Source organism: Microtus oregoni, unplaced genomic scaffold (assembly GCF_018167655.1).
Source record: "Microtus oregoni isolate MIOR12 unplaced genomic scaffold, Mior012 000091F_ref0000469, whole genome shotgun sequence".
In the NCBI taxonomy this organism is placed as follows: domain Eukaryota; kingdom Metazoa; phylum Chordata; class Mammalia; order Rodentia; family Cricetidae; genus Microtus; species Microtus oregoni.
Genome location: NW_024544600.1, coordinates 3,399,766 through 3,415,764, shown reverse-complemented (window position 1 = coordinate 3,415,764; position 15,999 = coordinate 3,399,766). Strand labels below are relative to the sequence as shown.

The following is a 15,999-nucleotide window of genomic DNA, read 5'->3' as shown; positions in this document are numbered from 1 at the left end:
CTGAGTTTGAGGCCAGCCTGGGTACAAAGTGAGTTCCAGGACAGCCAGGACTGTTACATAGAGAAACCATGTCTCAAAATAAAAAGAAAGAAAGAAAGAAAGAAAGAAAAGAAAGAAAGAAAAGCATTCAAGACCAGAGAAAGTAAAACATACACTGTCTGCTCTCTTCCCCGCCTCATTCCCTAAGGCCTGCGGTTCAGCTGAGATGCTCATGACATGACTGGCCAGACACCAGCTCTGCCTCTGCCCACCCAGTGGCACCACAGGGCTCCTTCTGAGGGACTCCTTTTCCTCTCTAGGATCTCCTCTGAGGTCTCTGTACCCTCACCCTTACTAACACTCTAATTTCTGCAGCCCCGATGTCTGCTTGCTATTTCCTCATAGATTTCTGTTCAGGGCCTCCGTGTGGTTGCAGCCCAACCTGACATCCTTCCGGTTAAGAAGTTCCTCCTGCTGGGCTCTGATTTCCATGAGTTCTAATCCTCAGGTACATACAGCCTGCTGCCTCATAAATGTTTTTAATTCTTGTTCCTGTGCTTTAATAAAAAACGAGGCTATGTACTCATTTTCCCCTTCAGAGTGTCTCACAGGTTCGCCATCGTTTTTAAGTCCTGCCTGCAGCCCTCATCAACAACAACTCTATGCTCACAGTAGCCTCATGACTGGCCACCCACTCAGGATTTCTCTGCTTTTCATGGTCCACTGGCCACGTTTTCAAACCTTCCTTAATCACAGCTACACAACACACTGCTCTCTAACCTGCCGGAATAAGTTTTAAACCCAGGGACCTTTGAAAAATCACTCATAACCGGGCTTCAATCTATTTAATGAACCGTTAGCTGCTATTCTTGTCAGCTAAACCATTATAAACCCTGTTTGCTTAACACCATGTATGCCCTCCTGCACAGTACTTCCAGCCTTTATCTGTAGCCTTTTCCTTTCGTTTTGTGGGGTCTTGTTTGTTGAGATAAGGGTCTCATGTAGCCCAGGCTGGCCTCAAACTTACTATATAGCCAAACTTACTATATAACCTTGAACTCAAACTTACTTTGAGTAACCTTGAACCTCAAACTTACTATATAACCATGAACTCCGGATCCCCTTGCTATTACTTCCCGAGTGCTGGAATAACAAGGATATGCCACCATATCTGGCTTATGTAGATCTGGAAATTAAACCAGGGCTTTATAGCCAAGAGTATCTGCACACATCTTTAATCCCAGCACTCAAACAGTAGAGGCACGCGTATCTCTGAGTTCAAGGCCAGCCTGGTCTAGAGTTCCAAGACAGCAAGGGCTACACAAAGAAACCTTGTCTTAAAAACAAAAAAAAAAAAAAAACAACACACACACACACACAAACAAAATTATCAGGGCTTCTAGCACACAAGGCAAACTGTCTCCCAGCTCGGCTGCTTCCCTAGTCCTGTTCACACAGTTTTCTGCTTACCTAATCATCGTACCCGTTCAAGTCCCTGGTCACAAGTCACCTTTTCCATTGTTGGCTTATGTTTTTGCAGCTCCGGGGGCTGAACCCAGGGCCTCACACATGCTAAGCAAATGCTCTGCTGTTGAGTGACACCCCTCGTTCCACCAAACTCCATTTTTTTCTTGAAGCTTTTTCTGATCACATTAGTTAGAAAAGCTCCACCCTCCCTCCACACACATCTCCGCTCAGCTCCATTCCAATCCTAATGAATTGCAAGGTGCTTCAGCAGGTACAGCTTGTATACTTCTGTATGTATATATATATATATATATGTATACACACACATATACATATACACTCTCTGGCTTAGGTCAGTGTCTTAGAAAGCGGCTGCTCTAACGACCAAGCAGAATCTGTCAATCAGAGAGTGAGTCAGGAAGCTAATACTCCAGCATGGTCTGTCCTGAGGAGTCATGACCATGACCAAATGCCTTCGCAATACTGAGCTGTAGTTCCTGCCCTGGACAATAATGCCTGTGCTCCAGGCAACAGTCAGAGCATGCTCTCAGGGTATAAGAACACACTAGGAACTCTGAATGCACCGGGTGGTGGTGGTTCATGCCTTTAATTCCAACATTTGTGAATCTCAATGAGTTTGAGACTAGCCTGGTCTACAAAGTAAGTTTCAAGACAGCCAGGTTACACAGAGAAACCCTATCTTGAAAAGAACCAAACCAAACCAACCAAACAAAACAAACAACTCTGAAAACAAAAATGTCATAAGTACAAAGCTGATTAACAGGAGGCTCTTCACCTGCCCACCAGTTCATTTCAGCTGGAGACTCACCGTTCCTCGTCTAAGGGCAAACTGGATGGAGTCAAGGTCAGTGACAGGGCACCAGACCTCTGCAATCAGGCACTTCTGGGTCACATCTATGTTGCACAGGTTCAGGGTATGGTAGATGGCCTTCATCTTCCGCACCTTGATGAACCAGACCCGAATGTTCTTAGCAGCTGCCTGCAGAACCCTCTGGCGGTGGTCCTCTGTTTGATTGAGAACCTTTTGGGAGGAGAGGAAATAGGGGAGGGATCTTTCTAACACAAGTCTTCCGTCATAGGAGAGGGTGGCAAAGTGGCATTGCTTGCTTTCCCTCCCTTCCTTCCTTTCTTTCCAAAACAGGGTTTCTCTGTGTAACAGCCCTGGCTATCCTGGAACCCACTCTGTAGACCAGGCTGGCCTTAAAGTAACAGAGATCCCCCTTCCTCTGCCTCCAGGATTAAAGGCCGGCACCACCATGCTCAGCTATGGCATCACTTTCTAAAAAGGGTTACCAGAGAACAATCTTATTCTTCCCCTAGCAAAATGTATTATTTGGGGGTGTGGGTTTAGGATGGTGGGGGTTCATCAAATTATAAGAAATGTGAGCTCTTACAGTGGTAGTGATGGGACTCAGAGCTTATACAAGCTCTCCAAGGATGCCGCCACTGAATTATGTCTCTAGCTCAAGGAATTTGAGTTTTGGAGCTGAGAACATAGCTCAGTAGTAGAGGAATCTACCCAACATGCAGGCCTTAGGTTCTAGTCCTAGCAGCACCCCCCCCCCAACACACACAAAGGAAGGAAAATGAGTCTCTTAAAGGAGCAACAGTTCAAGCTGGTGGGTCACCCTCAGCGGGGGCTAAAGGGAAAAATGAGAAAGGAATTGAAATGGGAGCCATCACGTATGTGACAATATCACTGCCATAGAGAAAGGCCTTGGGATATGCTATGTAACATTGTAAGGACAGCAAACAACTACTGGACTCTTTCTTTGAAAAAGTAAGACGTTCCCCTGGCTGCCTTCTCCTTCCAAAGACTCACACCATGACTCTACTCTCAGAGCCCTGCTAGGACCACGGTGTGCATGACTTTCGCACTGTAAATTGGTAAAAATCGAACGAACAGTCTCTCTCTGGGTTCAAGAGTCAACTCTGGGCTCTTTGGCTGGCCCATGTGGTTAAGATCAAAGGTAACCGGAAGCTGTATCATGCTGTTAAAAGGGGCTGCCAGGAGAGTGTGTGAGGGAAAAACTGACTCTACACATACTTCTGGACTGTTTGCGTTTTCCTTTTCTTAACTCAGCATACTTAAGGAAAAGGAATTATTGCAGAAAACAACACAACAAACATCTCAGAGTCATGCAGCAGAAGGGAAAGGGTTGCTCTCAGGCAGTAAGGGTTCCAGACACACAGCATTCCTTTCTTGCTGGAGGATGACCAACGCTATTTTTAAGAGTCCTACCCTGAGACTTTTGCCAGTTCCCAGGGGGACTTACTACCCACACACTCTTCTTTTTTTGGTATGCTCAACTGCTTTAGGTGCTTTAACAGACTGTCAAGGACTCAGGGGAGCAAAGTGGTTCACTACTGCCGTAGTTCACAGAGTCAAATTCCCAGGGCCCCCTTGTACCATCTGGAGATCATCGATCCTGGTATTGACTCCAGAAGCCATTTCTTTCCTCTCCTGTGGAGTCTCAGGACAGGGATAGAGAGAGGCTCGGAACCTGGAAGAGACGGGAACAGCCTCAGGAACACTGAAATTTCTTAGTATAGTCTATCTACATCACCTCGGAAGGTAATGCCAACTTAGTAGGAATACGTCAGTAGGACCAAACGCAATTAGGTCAGGCTGCTGTGTCAATCAACACTAACACTTATGTGCAGCAGCCCACAGAGAGCAACAGCACTGCACAGTCGTGACATTCTCTGTAGCTATGAAATCATTTTGAGATTTAAAAAAAATAATAAAAATAATAATAAGGTACTAGAGAGATTGCTCTGTAGTTTTGAGCACCTGTTTCTCTTTCATAGGCCCCAGGTTCAGTTCCCAGCACTTGTGTGGTGGGTCACACTGCCTGTAATTCAGTTCTAGGGGATCCAACACTCTCTTGTAGTACTTTCTTAAACTCTGGGTATATTCCAAGGGCACCAGGCATGCACGTGTGCATATACATACATACAGGCAAAACACTCAAAAACACAAAATAAATAAATCTTTAGCCAAAAATTTTGAAAAAATAATTTTAAAACTATTTTTATTATAAGTTATTAGAGAAATATGACATGGTGAAATTTCTATCCATAACACAATCCCATAGAGTTTATATAGTGCCTATGGCACTCAGCTTGCGGGATGTACACCCACTGTCCCTGAATAATGAAACTGTGAGTCTGGCTGGTTTCTTTGGGTGAAGGTATGAGTATATATGTGTGGTGTGTGTGTGTGCATATATGTATGTGTGTGTGCATGTCTTGGAGATCCAAGGTCGACACCAGGAGTCTTCCTGATTTCTCTCCACCTTAGTCATTTAGGCAGAGTCTCTCCTGACTCCAGCGTACACCCACGCAGTGAGCCTAACTAGCAGAGGGCTCCAGGGATACTGTCTTGGTTTCTGAATGTTGGGGTTACAGGTGGCTGCCACGCTCACTTGGCACTTATGTAGGTTCTGGGGATCTAAACTCCACCCCTCAATGCTTGAGGAGTCAGCACTTTATCCTCTGAACTAGCTCCCCAACCCCCAAGCTGTGGTTCTGATACTCAGAAAAGAAAGGAAGAAAAACTGGAGCTACTTCTGATGGTTTAAAGCATTCCCAACATCAGTTAGCAGCGCACTCAGCGTGCAAAGCAGAACGAGGATCTACGCGGCTCTTTTCTGAGCCGTAAGCAGGTAGCACAGCTGCGCCTCTTGGATGGAGGCAGGCATGTGTTCTTACCCTTCGCAGATTTTCTTGACCCTGTTTTTCAGCTGATCGCCTTGGAAAAAAATGATGAATACAGACTTGTGCACGTGGTCGCCCTAGGCCCCAGGAGAAAAACCAAGAGTTCAGAACTCTCAATATAGATGAGAACTTCCTTTAAGACAGTCTTACGCTGCAGCCCAGGCTAGCCTGGTCTTGACTGTGTGGCCTAGATTGGCTTCGAACTCCTAGCAGTCCTAGCCCCAGGCTCCTGAATGTTGGACATACAGGTCTAGCTGAAAAGTTCAAGAACAACTAAACCTGGATGGCACCAGAAGGATTCCTTTAAGAACACGGCCTTCTGTACTTTATCCCTACTCCCGCTCCTATGCTTCATTGAGAATATCTGCCCTATAACCACAGATCCACAAACATCTTCCTGTTTTCGGACACAACCGGAAGCCTGACAGAAGCTGAGGGGCTGCTCAGCACAGTGCAGCTTGTTTCTCCGGTTCTACTTGGACTCTTGTATTTCCAGGACGACAAAAGTACAGAGGAGAGGAGACAGAAGGAAGCCTGTCTGTTCCTGGGCACAGAGAGAAACAGATAAAGAGTTGGCTGGACACAAGGAACTAAATCACTAGCAAGAACAGCGTGTTGAATCTTGAGAATCACACAAATTTAGACTATATGCAACAAGGAACAATACCAAGCTCACACCTCTGAGTACAAGGACAGCAAGAAAAAAAAATCAGAAAAAAATATGCTTATGAGCTATTAGCCAAGATGCCTTAGGCTGCCTATAATGTCTCACATACAGAGTGTATTCTGCTCTTATAGAAGAAAACAACTTCAGAAGGACAAAGAGGGAAGAAAGCTGGATTCAAGATCCCTAAGTCTCCTGGCTAAATAAACTGGGCCCACTCTTGGTGCAGCTGTTCTGCTGGAGATACCATGTTCTGCTTTCCTGGATTTGTTGATAAAATAATCTTCCTGCTATGGAGAGCTCTGCTGGAGATACCATGTTCTGCTTTCCTGGATTTGTTGATAAAATAATCTTCCTGCTATGGAGAGGAAACTTGACCGGACACCCCGGAGAAGGGCTCCATGACTACAGGTTACAATGTTTCCACAACCCAAGCAGCCTGAGAAAACCGCACCCTGGGTTAAAGCATTCACAATGTCACCATGTCTCTATTCAGTGAGGGGTAAAAGCCACAGGGTGCTACCCGCCAAAGCTAAGAAAAGTCCAAGTTAAATTTCTTTTAGGGGGGGGCTGGAGAGATGGCTCAGTGGTTAAGAGCATTGCCTGCTCTTCCAAAGGTCCTGAGTTCAATTCCCGGCAACCACATGGTGGCTCACAAACCATCTGTAATGAGGTCTGGTGCCCGCTTCTGGCATGCAGACACACACACAGACAGAATATTGTATACATAATAAATAAAATAAATAAATAAATAAATATTTAAAAAAAATTCTTTTAGGACAAAAACTAGCACACTAAGACATTTATAAGGTAAGCTAACTGCAGGCTTCTAAATACTAAGGTGAGAGTAACACGCTGTCTCAGTGACACACCCAGCCTTTGCTGAGACCCCTGAGATCAGGACCCCACCTCATGCAGATGTTGCCATGAACTTTGTCTCGCTGAGTCAAATGCCAAAACATTGGACTAGTGCTACTTTTTCCAAGAGCTGGGTGGGCAAGATCACCCTCACCTGGCATGTATCTAGGCTAAATTAAGTTTCTAATCTTCCCAATATACAGGCAGACAATAGAATCTTGCCAAGAGAAGGTTTCATCAGCTTATAAAGATTAAGGTTTAGGAAGTCTATCTTTTTATACATGATACTGCCAAATTTGCAACGACGTATCTTGATTTTATGTTAGTTTCCATAAAAGGCTATTTTTCTTTCAGCCCAGATTAGTAACAAGAAATATATAAAACTAAAATTAAGAATAATTGAGGAGGAAAATGTGCCAAAAAAAACCTTCATGGGTAAAGTCTGAAAATATGTGCATGTCATGTCTGCACGGAGGAAGATGTCTACATGGAGGGAGAGGTTAGAGAAAGGGGAGTGAGCCTTGAGTCTCTGCTCCTGCTTGGGCTCACTTTACAAGACCTACTCCACCAGACACAATTTCCTTGTCTTACAGTCACGGGATCCTCCAGCGGGTTCTCGATTTCAGCCTGTCTCAGGAACACATTCCCGCGGCACACTCGCCAAAGCATGCGTTCAAAGGTAGGGATCCGCTCCCTGTTAATCACACCAGCCACGAAGCTGTGAGGAGAAGAGTCAGGTTGGGAACTCCAGGCTTAAGAGAAAGCAGGAGCGAGGGAGGGAATGTGGAGGATTATACACTGCACATGGTGTCAAGAGGGCTGGCGGCCACTCTCTAGACCTCATTTCTGGACCCAACAGAGAGGGTTGAGAGACAAACCAGGAACTGATCCACACAAATCTAGGAACAGCTCAATGGCTCAGAACAAAGTGGCTTCCGACAGCAAATTAGTCCCTAGATCCACGATTCCCCACGCCCCCCAACCCAAGATAAAACCCAGGGTCTTGACACGTCAGGCAAGTATTCTACCACTGGACCTGTCTCCAGCCCATGGTTTAAGACAGGCCCTCACTCTGTGGCCCAGTTTGCCATCAAAGGTATGTTCTTTCTGCTTTTGCCTCCTGAAGGTAGTTTATATATATGTACCACTATATTTGGAGCCACTCGCTGCTCATCTGAACAGCAAAGAGGAACACAACCCCACCAAGGCTGAAGCGCTACCTACCCAAGTCTTAAAGGAGTGCCTCTTCCCATCTCGTTTGGCTCCAAGAGTGACGAGGATTCTTCCAACAGGTCTGGATCCGCCATCTGCTGATGATGCAATTCAGCCTGAATTCACAAATCAATTAATATCTAATGAAAATAGTTAGTGGCATGCAGGGAAGGAGGAACCAGGAGATGGGTTCAGAAAATAAAGACGAGAAGAAAAAAGAAAAGGAGGAAAAACAAAACAAACCCAAAACACCAAAAGATAGAGCATACATATCCACAAAGAAAAGAGAGAGTAATAAAGAGAGAAAACAAAGGAATACACACGAGCTAAAGAAAGCAAAACGTCCCCAGAAGAGCATCTGGGGAGATGGTTTCAGAACTAAGGAGCGGAAGGAAACATACATGGAGTGCTGGTGACATGTATAAGCCTGCTACTTGGTGGAAGCCATTTTCCTTTCATGCTTTCCTAAATAAACCTGTGCAGGAGGCAGATGAGCTCTCCTCTTTGAGAGAAAAAAAAAAAAAAAAAAACAAAAACAAAACCCCAAACAGCTCTGCAGATATCGTGACTTCATTTCTAGAGAGTCACCAAGAAGAGGCTTCTGTGCTAGCACATGGGAGGTAGGACGTTATTTCAAGTAAGTGACCTGAGCTGGAAAGGGCACCTCCAGCCTTTGGTAAATCCAAAACAGGAGTGCTGTCAGCATGGCCACACATAAAACACCCCAACATAGGATTTAAAGAGTTTCTTCATAAGGATAAGGAGTGCAGCAACGTGGTGGTGCACACCTTTAATCCCAGCACTCAGGAGACAGAAGCAGGCAGATCTCTGTGAGTTTGAGGTCAGCCTGGTCTACTGAATTCCAGGACGGCCAGGTCGACACAGAGAATCCCTGTCCTGGGGGGAAAACCAAACCAAACAAACAAACAAAAAACAACAACAAAAAAAGCCAGGTGATGGTGCACACCTTTAATCCCAGCACTCAGGGAGGCAGAGGCAGGTGGATCTCTGTGAGTTCAAGACCAGCCTGGTCTACAATGCAAGTTCCAGGACTCCAGGACAACCAGAGATACACAGAAAAAAAAAAAAAAAACAAAAAACAACCCTGTCTCAGAAAAAAAAAAAAAAAAAGAAGAAGAGGAAGAAGGAACACAGAAGCTGGACAGGCCTGGTCCTCTGTTGCATTCATAAAGGCAAAAAAAAAAAAAAAAAAAAGTGAAAACATCCAATAAACATTTTATAAAGTATTTTCTGAATAGGAATCTAGGAATCCTGATCCTGAAAAGTCTGTGTAGACTTTATAGCAGAGAATAAGAATTAAGTAAATAACAGGCCACAGCTAAAAAATCTAGAGCTCCTGGCCTTGCTGAATTGGTTGGATTTAAAATGACTTCCACTAGGACAGTTTATACAATGAAATGAGGGCAAAGGATTCACAGAGTCTGGTGCCCCTCACCTCTCTCCCTTTACCACCTGGTCTCACCAGACGGAGAAGCGGCCCTAAAAACGTGAACTCCGATCAGCCTAATCTACCAGACCTAACATCCGCACACTATGTGTTTGACCAGAGACTAGAACAAGCCAGAACAACCTTCCTGTTCAAAAGCAAAACGAAAACACCAGGAGAAATTCCCTTCCGTTTCACTCCAAATTTCAATTTCACCTTAATCCTGGCCCTTGAACTACGAGGGGACAAAGGCACACGTTTAACTTAATGGTGAAGTCATGGACCATACATGTAACGGACAGTGCAAACAGTGCAAACCAGAACACTCTGCAGGGCCAAAGGTGACGGCAACTGTTCTGGGAGGTCAGGGCCAGGGCTGTTTTTTGTTTTGTTTTTAAAAATCACACAGGGCAGAGAAATATTGTCATGTGATTAGAAACATCTAAGATGAGATAACAGGGACACTGGCTGCTACTTGCCGCCACACGGGTGGAAAAGGATTCTTTTTTTCAACCTAGAAACAAATCAGCCAGCTGAAAGCGATTCGATATTCAAATTACTACATTCCAATGGTTCTTGGGGTGCCCACTGGCAAAATGAATAAAATTGATTGTTCCCCCACAAAACTCTCCTACTGCTTTATGTGGTTCTCAGAACCTGGCTCGTTCTCAAGCCATAAACACGAGTCAATGCGGGCATGTGTGCTCTTAAAGGGACAGCTGGCAAGTACGGTGAACTGTTCTTAGACTGGACTGCTCCAAAGATCAGATCTGGGGCTGTTTAAAGAAAACAGCAACATTAAAGTGAAACAGAAAGATCAAATTCTAAATACTAATTTCACCACTTTATACTTAAGAACACCAAATCTTCAATAGGAAAGTCAAGATATTATAAACAAAATTGTGTCTGATGGGAAACTATGGTGACCAGGACTAAGGGACTTTACAAAAACCCGATCACGGAGATCACAGCTCTTTCTCTGTTTTCTTAAGATTTATTTATTTTATGTGCATTGGTGTTTTGCCTGCATGTGTGTCTGTGCGAGGGTGTCAGATCACCAGAATTGGAGTTACAGACAGCTGTGAGCTGCCATGTAGGTGCTAGGAATTGAACCTAGATCCTCTAGAAGAATAACTAGCCCTCTTAACCACTGAGCCATCTCTCCAGCCCAAGACCACACTTCTCTATTGACAATAATACTGCCAAGCTCTCTAAATCACCTGCTATTTCCTCCGAGTTGCACCTTTCCCTGTTTAGAACACAGAAAGCCACACCTTACAAAGAACAAATTGCTGAACGGAACTTCAGCTGTCTGCAGCATTTCAATATGAGCGGCACGTCCAGTCAAGCTACACTAGCTCCTAAGAACACTTTGACTGTCTAGCTACGGCGAGAAAGAAATGACATCACTACTGAGGTGTTCACCCAGAGAAAATGGCAGATGGAAAAAGGAAGAGAAAGAAAGCAGATGGGTGAAAAACGCAGAGAGGAGGGGAAGGGAGGGGAGGGGAGCTGCATGCCATTAACCATTACTTTCCCAGTCTTCTTTATGCTCTCATGTGCTAGGATGCTTATGGTAAAAGATGCAGAGAAACCTCTCCAGCTCTTACGCTCTTCATAAGCAAGAAGACTAGAAAAGGATAATCATTAATAAATCATTTTAAACGCTCTGGGTAAGAAATGGCTACGTTGAATTGACAATCATCTTAAATCATAAGAATATTCAGTACATGTTTACTCTTCCCTTTCTACACACCCTGCCAATTATTATCACCAACAAAGAAACGGCATTTTCTGATTTGGTCATTTTTGGCTGATTACCATGAGGTATTGATTTATTCACCAAATTATCAGGAAAGAGGAGAGGTTTGAGATTGGCAGTGTTTGCTGCCATTTCAAACGTTACAATTTCAAACACGAAGAGAAATCTCCTGATGAGCTGAATTTCCGACACCTGAGGTCCCAGGTTGGCTCACCTTTCTGTGTTGCTTACATGTGTGCCTGCACGCCCAGTGCGCTCACTCAGAGAGGCTGCTCAGGGCAGCAGCATCTGCAATCACTACTTGGCAGAGGGCAAGGTCTATGGAAAGGGACCTGGCTGAGACTGCGGCGAGGATGTGCCAGGTGCTGACTGCAGTGGTGAGGAAAAGCACAGTGGTTCTGGCCAGGGGACTGTGCACTGCTGTGTCGTGCTTGGGATGCAGGGAGACTGATGGAAAGAGCAGTGGAGGAGCTCTCACAGCCAGGCCTATGTTCAGAGCGGCTGGGAGAGAGGGGCTGGGTAGCTAGGCATAAGAAAGAGACAAACCCACTGTGGACAGGGCATGAAGGTCAGAAAGACTTGGAGTCTCTTCTCAAGACTAGCACTTAACGTTTAGATTTAATAAACATAAAACAAAAATAAAATTCCATTTACATTCTTTCCTTTCTGTTTTTTGAGACACAGTCTTACATAGCTCAGTGGAACTCAGTGAACTCAAACCCTCTGTGGACCTGAGGCTTGCCTTGAATTCCTGGTCTTCTTGCCTCCATCTCTCAAACGCTGGGATTGTATGCATGCATCATGCCCAACTCCTAATGTACAATTTTGAAGTAATAAATCATCTTTATAAATGGTTCATCTTATTTCTACTGGAATGGACTTTTTTTGGGGGGGGGGAGGTTAGGCAGGGGAGCGTTTCACTATATAGCTTAGGTTGGCCTTGAGTTGGCAATCAGAAAAATCTCAAATTCAAGGCTGGCCTAGGCTATCTATTGAGATCTTGTCCCCACATAATGGCAGTATAAATGGTAAAAGACGCTCCAAATGAATCTAAAAGTAGCTGAGCTTGGACTGTGAGGCCGGGCAGGACACACTAGGGCACTCGGACACATTTAGGAAAGTACCAGTCTGTGAACAGGTCTACAATCGGGTTTCCTGATCTAACCCAACGACTCACAACCTGTACCTCAGAAGCAGTAAGTGCTCACCCCAGGCTCAAGGAATTAACAGCTAGGAACGCACTGAGATGCGTCCAGGCAGTGAGCACCGGGAATCTCACATCAGTGGGATTCTGTGGCATAAGTGGCTTTGCCTGTGGCTAGGATCCTAAGCACTTACAGAAAGGTGACCTCATTGTCTCACGCCCTCTAAAGTGATCAGGCTCAAAAGTCTCAACTTGGGGAGCAAACAAATATTCACAGGGAATTTCTATTATTTTATAACCAGATTCGTACTCATGGGAAGACTAGGTAGTTAAATTCACACGGGCTTTTCTCATGTCCTTGTCTCCACAGACTCTTTGAATTAGCATGACTTGTCTGAATCAAATCCATAGTTACTGAGAAATGTATCACTTCCTTAGCAGATTTTTTTCTCTAGACCGTGGCTTTCAAAGAAGCATGCCTGAGTTAAAACACATTAAAATAGCTGGCTGGGCCCGCCCCCAGGGTTCCCAGCTCAGAAGGTCTGCTCTGCGGTGGGAGCTGATCATTTATATTTCTCTCAAGGTTCCAGATGAGGCTGTTGATACTAGTTGGGAACCTTGACAAGCATGGAGGACTGGTCTCTTCTTGAGCAATGCAGAGTTAAAGTAAAACTGAGAACGTAGCAGATACTAACTGAGATAGATTCTTTATAGCTAAATATCTTTTTTTTTTTTTTTCGAGACAGGGTTTCTTTCTCTGTGTAACAGCCCTGACTGTCTTGGAATTTGCTTCGTAGACCAGGCTGACCTCAAAGTCACAAAGATCTGCCTGCCTCTGCCTCCCCAGTGCTGGAATTTAAGGCGTGCACCACCACTGCCCGGCTACATCTAAAATCTCTGTCAAGATTTTTGTCAAGCAAAGGAAATCAACTTTGTGGGTGGAACACAGTAAAAGTAACTAGCATGATGTCTGAAGTGTCTAATGTTAGGTTGAGAAAGACACCCCTCAAAAAGAACACTACCAATATTTTAGGCCATCAGGAAAAGCACACGCAGGTTGGACGCGAATGATCCTCCCTAGGGTTAATTAGGAGAAGAAAGTATTCTACAAACCTGAGCTAACTCCTTTCAAAGGGAGTCTCCCTGGCAAACTGTCATTGTGCAATTCAGTACCTTTATGTTTAACCAGGGAAAACTTGGCAATGTTTTTCCTTATAAGTAATAAACTGTGTCTGTGGGAAAATTCAAACTAGCATCAAACCAATACTTCCGTAGGACACAGAGAAACTCAGGACAACCGGTGTGACTTGAGATCTAAGGGCCGAGAAGAATCCCCAAGGTGGGCGAACAGGAATCTGATGAGCAAAGGTCTGGAGTTGGGAACTTCACCGTAATTCTGCGCACAACCAGACGCCTGTTTCCTCAACTTCATATGTATTATACTTACCTTGTAACACACACCTAGAAGTGTCACAGAGACATCTCAACTCACTGCACTTATGTGTCAACTTTAAATTCCCCCCCCCCCCCCCCGCTGTGAGATGGAAGTTTGCAGAGGACGTGAAAATACGTGGTGCCATGGCTGGCTGTGTGCTCCATGGAAAATGGAACGCACCCTGACATTCGCTAACTGAAACGGTGCAAAAGCGGCATTGCTTCCAGACTAGCAAATTAAAATAATTATTGGAATAAAAATATGGCCCACTTGTGCAGGTGTACCAGCTGCTCAAGTACTAGAAGAAACAATAGTCTGACCTCATCAAAAAACTGCTGAGTTTTGCGAAGTATAAATTTTAATTCAGTCAGTTCCAGGAAGTTTCTCTTCAGGGCTTCCTGGTTGGTGTTGATTTCCTTCAGTTCATTTTCAATCTTCTCGAAGTTGGCCTAGGGTTTAAAAAAGAAAGCTGTTAATTCAAACTAAGCTCCCTGTGCTTGCTCTAAAGGACATTAACAGAATTAGCACCGCAAAACTGTTGCCATGGTAACCTGTCAGCTACAGCTGTGAAGCAAATGCTGTGATTTTTAAGAGCAACTTTAAGTGAGACAGCACTTATGTGGGCCTTTGTTTGTCTACACATCCCACCGCACACTCTCAGTGAGTTTCCTGAGAGAAGTCAGACACTCAAAATATCCAAAGCTCACTGGCTATTCATTTAGTGTGTGAGGGTCATCGGCTAACAAGGGACCAGTAACCCGATAAGCATTAATCTGTTGGCATATTATAATATGTTATCTCTGTGTGAGATACTGTTTGAAATTATAAAGGAGAGAATTCACTTCAGTCCCACCTAGAAAACATTTACAATGAAAGACAATACACAAGGTTGGTAAGAATTCCTCTACGCCAACCACTCAGGAAGGCAATCCCTGCATTTACGTGGAGAGCCAGCTGAGAACTGTTTACCTCTAAGTCGATCATGTCCCGGGGGAAGGGCACCTCTGGGTTTTCACCAGTGTCCAGAATTGGGATGTCTGCTTTCCTTATCTCTTTCTCGACAAATCCTAGAACATAGAGTCAGAGTGCTCACTTGTAGGGTTATGCCTGGAATTCTCATTATTTGAGAAAACACACATACATGCATGTGCACGCGCACAGACACACACACCCCTAACGCCTGGTGAAAAAGAGCTTCATCCTAGGAAGAACTGACAAACGAAAGAACCTTTTCTCTCCACACATTCCTTTCCTGTACTCTGCACTCTGGAAAGCTGTCCCAGGGAGAGTGGTCAAGCCCAGGACTGCTTCCTTTCTCTCTCCTGGCCTTTGCTGTTGTTCTGAGAATGACCTTGAACTACAGGCACAAGCAGGTGTGCCTTTCTCTGAGGTTAAAATTGGCTTGCAGCCACTTCACCTCTCCACCCTGTGTGCCCTGCTTTCTCCAGGTACGACGGCTCTCTGTGGGTATTATTGGCTAATCCAAGCTTCAGAAGAACACAGCATCTACAGGGCATCTGACACATGACATGAGCAAGATAATTCTAAGTCAGGAAGAATCATTTAATTTGAAACAATTAGGCCATTTTTTTTAAATACCAAAAGTCAAAAATTAAGCATAAAAGGGCCCAAAACACCAAAAGAGAAGAGTGTTTTCATGACAACTACCAGCCTTTTTTTTTTTTTTTTTTTAATTTAGAATACAACACAATTTATCTATGGGCTTGGTAGAGTGGCAAGATCATGGATGGAGCCAAACAGAATGGCCTAGTTTCAAATGCTGGCTCCATTATGAGCTTATATTCTTGGGTATGTCAAGGAAGTCACAGATGTCTTAACCCTTAACGAGAGCAACGCCTATCTTTTTTTATTTTGACAGTGTCTATATTCTCGGGCATGTCAAGGAAGTCACAGGTGTCTTAGCCCTTAACGAGAGCAACACCTATCTTTTTATTTATTTTGACAGTGTCTGTATTCTCGGGTATGTCAAGGAAGTCACAGGTGTCTTAGCCCTTAACGAGCAACGCCTATCTTTTTATTTATCTTGAAGACCAAGCTGGTGTGAACTCACAGGAACTGTCTGCCTCTAAGTGCTGGGATTAAAGTGCAGCTCCCACTTCTCAAAGGCGTATTGCAGGGAATGAATACAGGCTTTTTTTTAAATTTATTTATTATGTACATAGTGTTCTGGGCACCAGATCTCATTATAGATGGGTGTGAGCCACCATGTGGTTGCTGGGAATTGAACTCAGGACCTCCGGAACAACAGTCAGTTTTCTTAACCTCTGAG

General features: G+C 44.5%; 1 protein-coding gene across 7 annotated transcripts in view; it reads right to left on the bottom strand.

Annotated features, from left to right (window-relative positions):
* Atp6v0a1 (ATPase H+ transporting V0 subunit a1) overlaps window positions 1-15,999 on the bottom strand; it is a 54,966-nt gene that overhangs the window by 27,978 nt on the left and 10,989 nt on the right. For 4 of the 7 annotated variants that reach the window (XM_041643994.1, XM_041643995.1, XM_041643997.1 and 1 more), the window contains exons 4-10: window positions 14,679-14,776; window positions 14,030-14,158; window positions 7,934-8,037; window positions 7,301-7,427; window positions 5,182-5,264; window positions 3,878-3,971; window positions 2,276-2,488 (exon numbers count right to left, since the gene is read on the bottom strand). In XM_041643994.1, the coding sequence (XP_041499928.1) occupies window positions 2,276-2,488; window positions 3,878-3,971; window positions 5,182-5,264; window positions 7,301-7,427; window positions 7,934-8,037; window positions 14,030-14,158; window positions 14,679-14,776 (848 nt within the window). The remainder of the gene's footprint in view (window positions 1-2,275; window positions 2,489-3,877; window positions 3,972-5,181; window positions 5,265-7,300; window positions 7,428-7,933; window positions 8,038-14,029; window positions 14,159-14,678; window positions 14,777-15,999) is intronic. The other 3 variants (XM_041643996.1, XM_041643999.1, XM_041644000.1) reach the window with 1 other exon arrangement.